The following is a 13,619-nucleotide window of genomic DNA, read 5'->3' as shown; positions in this document are numbered from 1 at the left end:
GGGGAGGGGGGGAAGGAAGAGGGAAGCGGGAGGGGGGGGCGGAAAGGTAGAGTTTGAAAGGCCCGGATGTTGCTGAAACGCTGCCTCGGCCAGAGGGAGTGACTGGCGCAGGCGCTGAGGGACCTAGCGAGAGGCTAAGGTGGGGCAGCAGTTCTTCCCTTTAGCGGGGTAGGAGGAGGAGTTTCAGGGGCGGTGGGGGCTGGGGAGGAAAGGGTAGTGAGGTTGGGCTGCGGTGGGAGAGGTGGTGAGTGAGAGTGCCGCGGCCCGCGCAGGCGCTCTCGGGACCAGGGAAGGGGAGGAAAGGGGTGGGGGCTGGGTAGGAGTCGGGTCGCGCGCGTTCCCTAGTCCCGCTCGTTCGCTCTTTTTCCTCGCGCGCGCGCGCCGGGGAGCGGCGGTTGCGCTTGGGCCCTGGAGCGGTGGGCACCAATCAGCGGTTGCCATAGCAGCGTTTGACGTCATCGTGCGTGTGGTGCCCCTGCTGCCGGGGCTGGTGATTGGAGGAAACCCCGTGTCTGCGGAGCGGCTGGAGCCTGTGAGCTGAGAGATATAGGGACAGAGTCTCAGCCCCGCCGCTGCCACTGCCGCCGCCCAGAGACCGCTGAACCCCCCGTTCGTCCGTCCGCCGCCGCCACTCACTCCGGGCACAGGTAAGCGATGGTATCGCCGAACTCCGGCCTTTTACTTTTCTCAACCCTATCTTGGAAAGGGTGGAATAAGGGAGAAAAAAATATCGCTCCCCTCCGGCCGCCTCCTCCCTCCTTCCCGGGGCTGGCCGCCTGGCCGGGCGGTAGCAGCGCTGGGCTGAGGCGGAGTCTCCTTAGGCGGAGACGGGGCGGCGGCTTCCCTTCCGCTGGAGTCGGGCCGCGCTTGCTAATGCCTCCGGCTACTGATTTCGGGAGCAACAGTTTTTCAACGACTCGGCCCCTGATCTGCCCCTATTCGCTCCCCTCCCCCCCTTCACCCATCAAAAAAAAAACCGCGCCCACCCCGGAGATCCCCGGGGACCGGCGTCCGCCCGCGAGGCGCTGGGAGCGGAGCGGCCGGCGGGGGTGGCCCCGAATCCTGCTCTCTAACCACCCTTCGGAAAAAAAGGGTAAAAAAAAGAATCTCCCTTGTTCCTCCTCCGTCCCCGCCTCTCCCTCTGCTCTGCTACCTCCCGAGATAATTATTCTGCCGCTGCGGGCATTGCAGTAGCAGCAGCGGCGGCGCAGGTGAGGCCGCCCCCTCCCCTCTTCTCCACCCTCCTCCCCCTCTCCCCCAACCACTCTCCCTCCCTCCCCCTCCCTCCCTCGCTCTCGGAGGCGCAGGCTCAGCGCTCTGCTCGCGGGCGGCGGGCGCTGCGGCGGCGGGAGGGGGGAGATCCAGCCCTCCCCCACCCCCGGGGGGGGCCGAGGTGGGAGGGGGTGACCCAGCCGGAGTAGTGCTACTGCAGAGGGAGGGGACCGGGGAAGATCTGCGTCCTCGCCAGGCCTGTTCTGAAGTGTCAGGCAGGTAGCCCAGGAGCGAGGTCGCACTCCTCAGCCGAGGCCTAGATTGCGGGTTGTCCCTGGCTTGGTATGGATTAGGGGGAGGGAGGGAAGAGGGCGATTACCGCCCCCCGAGAGTGAGGGTTTTGGGGTGGGGCTTGCACATTCTGTAGTGGAGCTGAATTGCCTCGCTTGAAGCCCGTGGGAGGAGAAAAGCCGTGCATTTTCTCGAGGAGAGGCGAGGGTTAGGGTGGAGGAGGAAAGAAGTCAGATTTATTTTTTACTTTCGCCTTACCGAGGCCTAGGCGAATGGCCTGGGGGAAATCGGGTGGGGTCGGGGAGATAGGTAGGGGAGGGGTTGGGCTGTGGCCCGGCTTCTTCCGGGGGCGCGGGCGCGGGCGTGGGGGCGGTGGAAGGGCGCTAAAGCCCGCTGTCTTAATGGACCTCTGCCCTGATTTCTCGGGGCCGGACTGACTTGCCGCCGGGGTGCCGGGGAAGGGCTGGCTCTCTGCCTGCCTGGGCGTGGTTCATCTGCCCTCTCCCCCCACCTGCTGCAGCTGTTGTGTCCTTAGAACCTCGGTAAATGGGGCAGTGCGAGGACTGGCGGCCTCGGCGGATATCGCTCTTAGTGGGGTGTGTCCATTACCGGGTTCGTAGTGGTTCCGCTTCGGCGGGGTAAGCTCTGCAGCCGCGCAGTCCGGCGGGCCCGAGCGGCGCCCCCTCCCCCTCGGGCGGGGGCGCGGGCAGCTCCTCCCTCTGGCTCTGGTTGGAGGGGGGAATTAACGCTCTTAGCCGTGGGTTGGGCTCGGTGACACAGATCCGCCATGACAAAGAGAGGCGAAGAAGGGGACTTGTGCTTCTAGCCTGGGAGGGACCGGGAGGAGCCTCCAGACTAGGAAGATATGAGGGGCTCAGCCTCCTTCTCCTTAAAGTCGTGCTCAGAGGTCTGGTTTTAACTCTTGTTCTGTCCAGGTTTGATGGGTGCGGCCATGAAGAAGTAATGCCTCAAGCACCATTTTATTTAGTGTAAGAACCTCCACTTCCGTTGGATCCTAGGGTTGGAAGACAGTCCAATAAACCTGTTCTGCAATTAATTTTGGATGTGCACATTTAATACTATTTTGATAATGTGACATTTAATAAATAAGTGAAATTAGGCTCCTAAAAATATCTTTGTCCTAATGTTCGAAGACGAGGAGCTAAAACTGCTTCCAGTTAAATGTAGGCACTTTAAATATACATAATTTTTGGGAGGTGAACATCTATTTTAAGACTAGGGACCTTTTTTGTTTGTTTAAATTGATATTTAGAGATTCTCTTGGCCAGAGGGTGAGAAGATAATAATGGATTCTGATGGATAACAGTGGATTCTGATTTCATGATGATGGAAAATGCATCTTCTCTTAACATAAAAATTTCCTTAACCAAAAGAACTATACAATAATTTTTGATGCTTAAAATTGTTTAATTTGTTTGGAGTACTCAAGTACATTCAGGAAAAATCAGAAGATAAATTGAGAATTAGGGGAGAGGTTGAATGGGAAAGAAAAAATAAACGGAAAATTACAAAGTGTTGGTTTCTTTAAAAAAACTAGTTATGTACATATATTTTAGGTGATCAAAAAAGGTAATTTGATAATTCTGTAGCAAAATTCTAGTAAAATATCAACCATTTACCAAAATTGGTACATGAAAAAAAGGTTGGGGAGTGGGGAAACAAGTATTATTAACGTAAATAGAAATAACCCAGTTAAAATGGATGTGAACCAATGTAAAAGTGGTGTGTTATTTTTGGAAGGGTGCTATTAAATACTTAATTCATTCAAAATGTAGCCTATATAATCTGAGGCAGTCTACTAACAATTCTGTTAGGTTTTGGTTCAATGGTTAGGTGGGAAACTGCAATTTTGAGCAATTGACTTCAGATGATAATTCAGATTTTTATAGACTGAACATTGTAACAACTATTGATGAACAACTTCTGAAACTTTCTGGGCTATTCAAAATTTAAATTTGGATAAATTAGCTTATTAACCATTTTATTCTGATCAATCTTGTTTCAAAATTTTTCATATACATTAGCTTTGGGAAATTGGTATACCTTTTGGGTTACTGTGACAACTTAATTACAATGATATTGCTCCACCAAGTTTAAATTTAATTTTTTTTTAAATCTTGTAATGATACCTTTTTTCCTTCAGAATATTCAGTCATGGATAAAAATGAGCTGGTGCAGAAGGCCAAATTGGCTGAGCAGGCTGAGAGATATGATGACATGGCATCCTGCATGAAGTCTGTAACTGAGCAAGGAGCTGAATTATCCAATGAGGAGAGGAATCTTCTCTCTGTTGCTTACAAAAATGTCGTAGGGGCCCGAAGGTCATCTTGGAGGGTCGTTTCAAGTATTGAGCAAAAGACGGAAGGTGCTGAGAAAAAACAGCAGATGGCCCGAGAATACAGAGAGAAAATTGAGACCGAACTAAGAGATATCTGCAATGATGTGCTGGTGAGAATCAATAAATATATATTCAATTTAGCTTCAGTGTTGTAGAGGAGGACATCAGCTATACTAAACTTAACTATGCCTTCCTCTGGTTTTTGTTTTCTATAAAATAGAGTAAGGATTGACAATTTTTATGGAATGTTGTATGCTCTTTTTATGTCTTCAAATGGAGGAGAGAGTGGAAAAGGAAGCAGGGTACCTTTACTTAAAAGAATTTAAAGCTTTGCAGCTTGTCTCCAAATTCCTAACACTGTCATTTGGTACCTGGATTAGAAAACAAATTAGATAGTTATATAGTAATGTGACTTTGGTATAGAGGCTTTGTATACCTGCTTTTAAAAGTATGTGTCTGTGTTTGCTAGAATTCTTGTGTACTATACTTTATGTAAGAAACTTGTAATTGGAGTCTCATGGCTATAGTACCCCTCCCTGGATTAGCTGATGTAATGTTAATAAAATGAGTCAGTGGAGCAGAAAACTATCTGGCATCCACATTGTTACTATTGCCTTTTAACTGTCTCCTTTTGAGTGTTGAAAGTGGTATTTTGATGACTGTTAGCTATGATAAAGATTCTGAACACCTCAAATATTAATTTTCCCTATGGGTTGAGGTGAGGTAAGAACCTAAATACTCATTTTGAAATTAATTCTAAGAAGTTTGTTGCTGGTCTAGAAAATGTAGAATTTGATAGAATAATCCTTCTGTACCAATTTAGCACCTTGAAAATAGGATCTTGTGCTCACAGAGTGGCACATAATCAAATTTATTTACTTATAAATTCACTAGAATAAAAAAATTAATGTTTATAAAAATATTGAAATTTTTGCCCTTAATACGTATGAGATTAATTTGTGTACTGAAAAATTTATGACCTGGTACCAGGAGGATATTTGGGTTTTTTTGGTATGTTCAAACTGTGTTGTGTATTTAAAGGACAAGTAACATTTTTATGCTAATCATGATACAGAGGAACCCTTGGATCTGTGACTTTTTTTAAAAAATTATTTTATATGGAGAGTTGTGTCCTAAAATATAAGAAAAGGAATTCAATGTTGTTTCCTTGGATTATTGAGGTGTAAATTTTAAAAGCTTGAAAATGAGTTTTATCATTCTGATGATGGTTTGTTTTAATTATCAGCTAGTATTTGTGCCCATCTTATATCTTAAGAATTAGTTTCATTTACTTGGGTGTCCCATTTGAATATTTTCATTTACAATGAGACTTGATTTTCTCTTTGATTATTGAAGTTGCTAGATTAAGATTTTATTTTTAACTGCAAATTTCCATAAAATAAATCAGCATGAGGCTAAATTTTTAATAAAAGGAATCATGATAACACATAGCACTTTGTACTAACAAGACAGTCTGTCTTTCCAGGTAGGTATTTTTTGAAGATTTTCAGGGTGCTGAGTGCTTATGAAGATTTTCTCTATTGTCCTACTATTTAAAATGTATTTATCTTTGAGGCCTTTAATTTATTGGAGACTGAATTCTTAATTGGGTTTAATATTTTGAAATGTAACTCAATTCTTGTCTATGCTACATATTTGACTTTGATTTTGAGGTTGCTATATCAGGGTAATAAAAACTTTACAAAAAGTCATTACTACCATATTGCCCATTTATATTATAGTTTATAAGGTTTTTTCAAGGTGGATATGAAAATATGCTATTGATCTTTCTCATACATTCTATCTAAAGAAAAGGGCTCCATTCATCACTTAGGCTTCCACTGGTTACTATAAACTTGTCTAGTGACCCATTTCATCATAAGATCTCATCTCTAAAACTGTCTTGTACATTAAAATATCTGACGTTAAAACTGGAGCCAACTGTCCATTGTAAAATTGATTTTTGCTTGTCATTTGTGTTTTAGAGAAGGTGTTTGATTTGAGATCAATACCCTTTTGAATTCTTGACAATCAAAACTGAGTGAAGAGACTTCAAGAGCATCATGTATTGATTGTTTAGCTGTGTGGGAGTCAAATTAAGTAGATATGGTACTGGCCCTCTAAGAATTTTATGGCCCTAGAGAGCAGTATAGCAGGAGCAGAAGAATCCTGATATTCTTCCTTCTTTTGTTAGTAGCAGGTAGACAGAAGTATGTGTCAACAATTCACTCTAGTTTTCTGCTAGATGCTGAAAGTAAAAGCTTTTGGGGTTTTTATTGCCTTTCTTTGAATAGCCTGGGAGAAAGGTCATAGTGTGCCCTTCAGGATTCTTCATTTCTTTAAACACACTAGCCACCTGGCAAAAAAATCTTGAGGTTAGCTCAAGACAACAATGGAGACTTGTGAAGATTCCATCCTAAATGTTTCTCTTCTTAGCATTAATTACACTTATCAGTATTCTGGATTATGAATTTTCCTTAAGACATCTTATTCATCTCCACCCTCAACTCCCAAAATGCTTACTCTCCTGTGCCTTGAGTATATAGTAAACTAACTCAGTAAATATTAAATTATATGCTCAAGTGTTTTGCTTTTTAAAGCCCATAAGTATTCTGCCCTTTAAAAAATATATTCTTTCTGTACTTATCTCTTCACTTTGTTGTTTAGACATCCTTCCCTTGGATTTAATTTCTGAAATAAATCAAGTATAGCACCTAATTGCGAGACTCATCTTGGTCATGTTATTCCCAGATTCCCCTCAGTCAAAAAAGAACACTTTCCTCAAATTGCCCTTGATCTCTAACATACATTATCTTTTATTTACCTATCTTCCTCTTCTGTTCCCTTATAAAATTTATATTTTATTACTCCTTTGGGTCAGGGACCAAGTATTTTATCTTTTATATCACCGATGTACAATGTACTCTGCACATCTTTTACAAAATGAGTTATTTTGAGAACAGTTGTCGTTTGTTTATCTACCTATATCAATCCCATTTCATTTTACCTTTCTAATCTTTCCGAATTGCTCTCAAATATTGAGCTCAAGAGAAACAGGACAGTGGGATATATATGTATATGCATACACATCCTCTTGTACAGAAATATAAAATGCAAAAATGCTAAGTTCCAACAAGAAATGTATTGCATGGCACTGCCTTCTGAATTTAATTCAACTAGATTGTGATTCTGGTCATTTAATATTTATGAAGTATATAGTATATAAAAAGTTTGAGAAGATTTTTCTGTTCTAGGAAATCAACCTCCAGAGCCCAAAATACCTTCTACCATTAGGGATAAGCAATTTCTGCAAAAGTCATTTGATTCTCCTGGCAAATCTGGGTATGAGAGGCCAATGAGGGAATCAGAAAAAAAGGAGATAGACTCAGTATGTGGTACAGATTGACAATATTGCATATTGCTCACTATCTTACCACAGCTTTGTTGTATTTAATTATGAAAGTTGACTTTAATTGTGTATTTATAAGTATTGGGTAGAGTTTAAGCTGTATATTACTTGGTTTCCTCTTGTCACTAGAGACAGAGGGGAAATGTGTGTGGCAATTTTTTAAAGTAGTTAATTATATTTGTTATATACCAGAATGAAATCTTTATATCCACTACATAAAGTTGGATCTACTGAGAACTGTTTTATAATTGAGCATTGATTGAATGGCATGATGGAGGACAGAATACTGAAGGGAAGCAGAAGTTAGACCTTTACTAAATATAAATTACTTTAATTATATGACTCACATCATCTATCTCGAGTACTACAATAATTGAAGGTTATGCAGAGTGATTAAGAAGTATGAGAGAACCCATCTGTTCTAGGAATTGACAACCAAGCCCAGAATACCTGCTACAATTAGGGATAAGCAATTTCCAAAGAAGTCTTGGTTTTTTATGACAAATCTGGGAATTGGTCAGGAGAGTGATTAAGGGAATCAGAAACAAAAAGGATGGACTCAGTATGTGGAGGAGATTGACAGTATTGTTACTTATCCTGTTTTTTAAGGTTAAGGATAAAATTATTAACCTTGAAAGAAAGTTATTGGGGAAACTGTATGGAAGATATATGTGTGTATATTTAATTTTATATTTATATATGCTAATTACCCATTTATTTAATGTTTAGTAAAAGAAGTAAACCTTGCCTTCTAGCAAAGAGATTTTGGTTAGAAAAGAGCAAGAAATTCTTGGCAGTGGTTATAATTACTGTTAAAATGGGGGCTGCTTCTGGGTGGATTGAAAGACCTTAAGTAGCAGTAAGCACTTAAAAGGTTTGTTGAGTCAAATCACATGCACACATACAATTAGTTAGCTCTCCCTCAGAATTCTTTAGCTCTAAATTTCTGTTCCTATGACTTTGTGAAATTTTTTTTCTTTGCATTTAAAATTGTTCACTGCTTTAATTTAGGGAAAGATTCTTGAATCCAAAAACCATGTATTACCACCTCCTTACTTCACACTCCCCCCCCCCCCAATAAAAACCCTTAGAATCAGTACTAAGTATCAGTTCTAAGACAAAAAAGTATGGGAAGGTTTAGGCAAATGGGGCTATGTGTCTTGCCCCCCCAGGGTCACAGCTAGAAAGTGTCTGAGGCCATATTTGAATCCAGGTTTTCCTCACTTCAGACCTCTTTATCTACTATGCTACCTAGTGGCCCTTTTATGTGTATTCTTTTTTTTTAATCCTAATATCTTTTATATATATCCTTCTATATTAATTTTATTTGTTATAGGGCTAGGCAATGGGGGTTAAGTGACTTGTCCAGGGTCACACAGCTAAGAAATGTCTGAGGCCTGATTCGAACCAGGACCTCCCGTCTCCAGGCCTGGCTCTCAATCCACTGAGCCATCCAGCTGCCCCCTCTTATGTGTATTCTTGAGCAACCTATTCATTCCTAGGATAATGTTGCAGAAATCCAGATTTTCCTAGCATGCTTCAGGAAATCTTTCCTGGTCCCTCTCTGATTTTCTAATTTGTCTTGTTCTTCATAATTGTTTGCATGTTTTCTCTCCTATTGGATTATGAACTCCTTGAGATTAAGGACTGTTTTTGCCTTTCTTTGTATCCTGTGTGCCTGACATATAGTGGGCAACTAGATTCTGAGATACATGATGACTGCTCATTTGGGGGAATGTGGGGGCGAGAGACTGCCTCCCTTGGCTTTTTTGGTATGTGGGAAGGCATGAATATCTTGATTTCATTGGTTTGAGAACCTCCCAGTGGTCACTAAGAGGTTAAAATGTATTAACCCTGATAATACTGCTAGTATATGTTAGGCAAGATTTGAACCCCTGTGTCTTCCTAATCCCTGAGACTAACCCTTTTTCCTCAATTTGCCCATTTGTAAACTAAAGGTTGGACTATAAAGGAGCCTCTTAAAAGATCTTTTCAAAGTCTAAACTTGTAATTTTTTATAACTTGGATTAAAAGGACAAACATTTCACACCCATTTCAGTCATTTTCAATTGTGTCCAATTCTTCATGTCCCTATTGGGGTTTTCTTGACAAAGATACTTGGAGTGATTGATTTGCCATTTCCTTCTCCATCTCATTTTACAGATGAAGAAACTGAGGCTCAAACAGGTTTAAGCAACTTGCCCAGAGTCCTAGTTAGTTTTTGATACCAGATTAGCCTTCCTGACTCCTGGCCCAACACTATAGTTGTACTACCTAGCTCCCATAGACTGAAATATTACTATTTGCCTCCTCTATCCCCAGGGGTATCCTCATTTGGGGGGAGGAGGGGACATGATTGGTCATAAAATGTAGATTATTTTAAAAATCTGATAAAAGGTATTCCTCTTCTACTCCCCATCCCTAAATATAAGACACTTAGTCATCCTGTAACCAGTAGTATTTAAATTCATGGTGGTGTTCCTTGCTTCCAGACTGTAACAAGGCAAGATGATATAATAGAAGGAGCAATATAGCATGGGCAAATCTGGTATAAGAGAAAGAAAATTGGAGTTCTTAATTCATGCCACAGACCTGTCACTGTCACATACTGTGTTACACATTTCATGCAGCCCTTCTCTTTTGTGTCTCAATTCCCCAACATGGCATCTGTAAGGTGAAGGTGTTAGATTAGAAGCTGCTTAATCAACTTCTTTTTGGAATTCTTGCTATTTCCTGGACCTCACTTCATTCCTAGACTATCCCTCTTGGTAGGTGGATCTTCCTCAAGATTCTCCATTCCAAATCATCTATTCAGCCACTTAAAATGATTTTCCTAAAGCACAGGTTAGGCCAATGTCTCCTGCCCCACTCTCCAACCCCCATAAACTCTAATGGTTCCTTATTGACCCCAGGATAAAATACAAAATGTTCTGTTTAACATTCAAATCTCTATAACCTTGCTCTCCTACTTTTCTAATATACCTCATAATATACCTCATTCCCTAATAGTTAGAAGGATAGTGTCAGTGGATCAAAGTCTGTCAGTTCTACAATCATCTCTCAGCTCAGGGCATTTTCTCTGGCTGTCTCCATCTGCTCTTCATACTGACTTTTCCCTGGTTTCCTATCCCAAATGAAATTCCTAGAAACCTTCTCCAAACCATCATAATTCTAGTGCTTTCCTTCTGTCCTTGAATCAATTTTAGAACAGAAGAATGGGAGGGGCTAGGCAATCCGGTTAAGTGACATGCTCAAGAGTTTCACAGGTAGGAAATGTCTGAGGCCAAATTTGAGTCTAGGCCCTTTTGCCTAGTGCTCAGAGTATTGTGCTATTTAGCTACCCCAATTGATACTACTATTCACATTTCAATGCTTTTGCTCTATGCTTTCCCCCCCATTTATGTCTTATTTACCTTTTTCTAAATCCTACTGGCCTCAAAAACTACATTAATCTTTCCTTTGATTTTTTTGTTCAGCATTTGTACTGAAAAACTTTTTCCTGTTTTGTATATATTTCTCATGGTGGCTATTGTTCAGAGAATTTTTTGGAGGGTAAGGTCCTCGTCCTATGCTCTATTGATCTGCCGGCCCCAACACACACAGTCTGGGATACTGGCTTAAAAGTAGAATGAATTATGGTAGGGTAGAAAGAGTTCCAGACCTGTGTTTGAATCCCAGTCCTGCCATTTAACCTTGGGCAATCTGTTCATATCTGGGCCTCTTTAGATTCCCCTTCTGGTAGTGAAGGGATTGACTAGATGACCGTAGAAGTCCCTTGTTGCTCTCATCATGTGTAAATCTGTGTTCTAAGTTGAATGATTTGGTCTGATCGTGATTGGCTAGTTTTGTAATAACATAGATTTTATTACTCTTTTCAGTACATAGTTATTAGTACTGAGTAGGCATTCACATGTTGGTTTTGTTGGGCCTAGGGAGTATTTATTTTCTTCTATTAACATTTAAGATATGCCTTTGTTTTTCTTTTTTTTAAGTATAGCAGTTTAGTTTGGTTCTGTGGCATTAGCAAAAACATTTCATATCTTCAGACTCAGCTGTATACTAAGATTAGTTTCTAATTAAGTCAGTTGTTTAGAAGTTTAATTTTTTTTTTTTGCCCCATATGGTGTTTTAAATGACTTCTAAGCTAACCTTTAAGAGGTAGACAATATAGAAGATCAGATTAATTTGTATATCTGTATAATGGTAGGGGTAGACTTCTATGGGCCACTCTGGGAACTTAACCCTTTTTTTTTTTTTTTTCAATGAATATTTATTAAGCACCTACTATGTATCTGGCCTTCCCCTTTTTGCAGTTGAAACTTAAAGCAGTAAACAGGGTTAAGTGACTTGTCCAGGGATCACAATTGAATTTGGCTCATTCTAGTTTTAGGCCCTTCATTCTATTTGCTCTACTACCTACCTGCCAACTTGAGAAAATACAATCCATATTCCTTCATAAGATGCTAGGGGAGTAACACACCCTTATTTCAGGGGACAGTCTCCTCCCTGCCACACCATCTCTTATATCACATTCAGCCCCAACAATACTCTTATTATTCCATGTCTTGGACAATTTGTAATGAAGTTACATTTGGATTTTTCTTTTTAAGGCCATTGATCTTGTAACTGTTATTCATGTGTATTTGCTATCTAGAGAACAGCAGTGATAAAGTTACTAGCTTTGATGGCTAGCATTTTTTCCTACTTGGAAAACTCAAGAAAATTATGTGACTTGCCTCTTTTAGAATCAGATCTCTTTAAGAGTTTTGAGCTTCTGTATTGCTATTTGTCATGGGCCATTTGAAAGTTCCCCACTAAGAAAAGTTTGAGGGTCAGTGCCATACTGCATTCTTAAAATTAATCAATAATAATAGCTGTAATTATCAAAACCCGTCTGGTGCTGGCCAAGAAATAGGTAGATCAGTCAAACAAGACAGACATTCAAAAGACAATGATATATAATAAAAGATTATATTGTTTGACAAAACCATAGATAAAGGTTTTTGGGATAAGAAATCACATCTTAGTAAAAATCGTTGGGGCAACTGACTTATTTTGCCAGAAACTGGATATAGACCAGTGATTCCCAAAGTGAGCGCTACTGCCCCCTGGTGGGTGCCGCAGCCATCTGGGAGCAGTGATGGCCACAGGTGCATTTCTTTCCTATTAATTGCTATTAAAATTTTTAAAAATTATTTTCCAGGGGGCTAAATAATATTTTTTCTGGAAAGGGGGCAGTAGGCCAAAAGTTTGGGAACCACTGGTATAGACCAATTATTTTATATCATTCAGTCTAAGATAAGATCATAATAGATGCATGATCCAGACAAAAGGAGATATAAGTAAATTAGAAGAATGGGAAAATTTTTCTTTGAGGAATTTGAGTTAAGAGATGGAAAGAACTATGAATGTAAAGTGGATAATTTTGAGTACATTGAAAAGGGTTTTCTACAAGTAAAACAAATGCTGCTAAGATTAGAAGGAAGGAGAAATTTGTTTGGGTGGGATTTATAGAAAGCCTCTCAAAGGTCTCATATCTAAAATATAGAGCACTTTGTCAAATTTATAAGAATAAAAGCCATCCCTCAATTGATAAATGGGCAAAAGATGAGCAATTTTTTTGGATGAAGAAATCAAAGCCATATATTAAGTATAAGAAAAAATGCTTTCATCGTTATTGATTAAAGAAATGGAAACAAAAACAATTCTAAGATATTATCTCACTTACTAGATTGACTAAATGGCAAAAGTAACAAGATGTTGGAAAGGATATGGGGGAAAAGGGATGCAAGTACTCTATTGGTGGACCAGTGAATTGATCCACCCATTTTGGAGAGCAATTTGAATTTATATCCAGAGAGTTATAAAACTGTATATACCCTTAGAACCAGCAATAGCATTTTTAGACCTGTTATCCAAGGAACTTAGGGGAAAAAGAAAAGAACCTATATGTTCAAAATATTTATAGCACTCTTTGTAGTGTCAAAGAACTGGACATTATGGGGATGTCCATCAATTGGAGAATGGCTAAACAAATTTGTGGTATATGATTGTGATAGAATACTACTGTGCTGTAAGAAACTATGAGCAGGCTAATTAAGAAAAAAAAAAACTTGGAAAGAACTGCATGGGATAATGATTAATGAAATGAATAGAACCAAGAGAACATAATATAAAGCTACAGATTTAATACTTGAAGAATTGTGACCATTACCTCCAGAGTGTGAACCAAAAGATGGAAATATGAAAGACATAATTTGTGTGAACAAGTCAGTTTCCTAGATAAAGTTTTCTGTGATGGGGTGGATTCTAATAGATAAATTCTATTAATTTTTAAAAGTTTAAGAA

At 40.3% G+C, this 13,619-nt stretch overlaps 1 protein-coding gene across 1 annotated transcript in view; it reads left to right on the top strand.

Moving 5' to 3' along the window:
• The first annotated feature begins 417 nt into the window (after positions 1-417).
• Positions 418-13,619, top strand: part of YWHAZ (tyrosine 3-monooxygenase/tryptophan 5-monooxygenase activation protein zeta) — a 45,368-nt gene continuing 32,166 nt past the window's right edge. Inside the window, exons 1-2 of the mRNA XM_044668670.1 lie at positions 418-647; positions 3,668-3,972. Coding sequence (XP_044524605.1) covers positions 3,679-3,972 — 294 coding nt within the window. The 5' untranslated portion in view covers positions 418-647; positions 3,668-3,678. The remainder of the gene's footprint in view (positions 648-3,667; positions 3,973-13,619) is intronic.

Source organism: Gracilinanus agilis, chromosome 1 (assembly GCF_016433145.1).
Source record: "Gracilinanus agilis isolate LMUSP501 chromosome 1, AgileGrace, whole genome shotgun sequence".
Taxonomy (NCBI): domain Eukaryota; kingdom Metazoa; phylum Chordata; class Mammalia; order Didelphimorphia; family Didelphidae; genus Gracilinanus; species Gracilinanus agilis.
The sequence above is the reverse complement of the archived record's forward strand: the minus strand, read 5'-3'. Positions and strand labels throughout refer to the sequence as shown.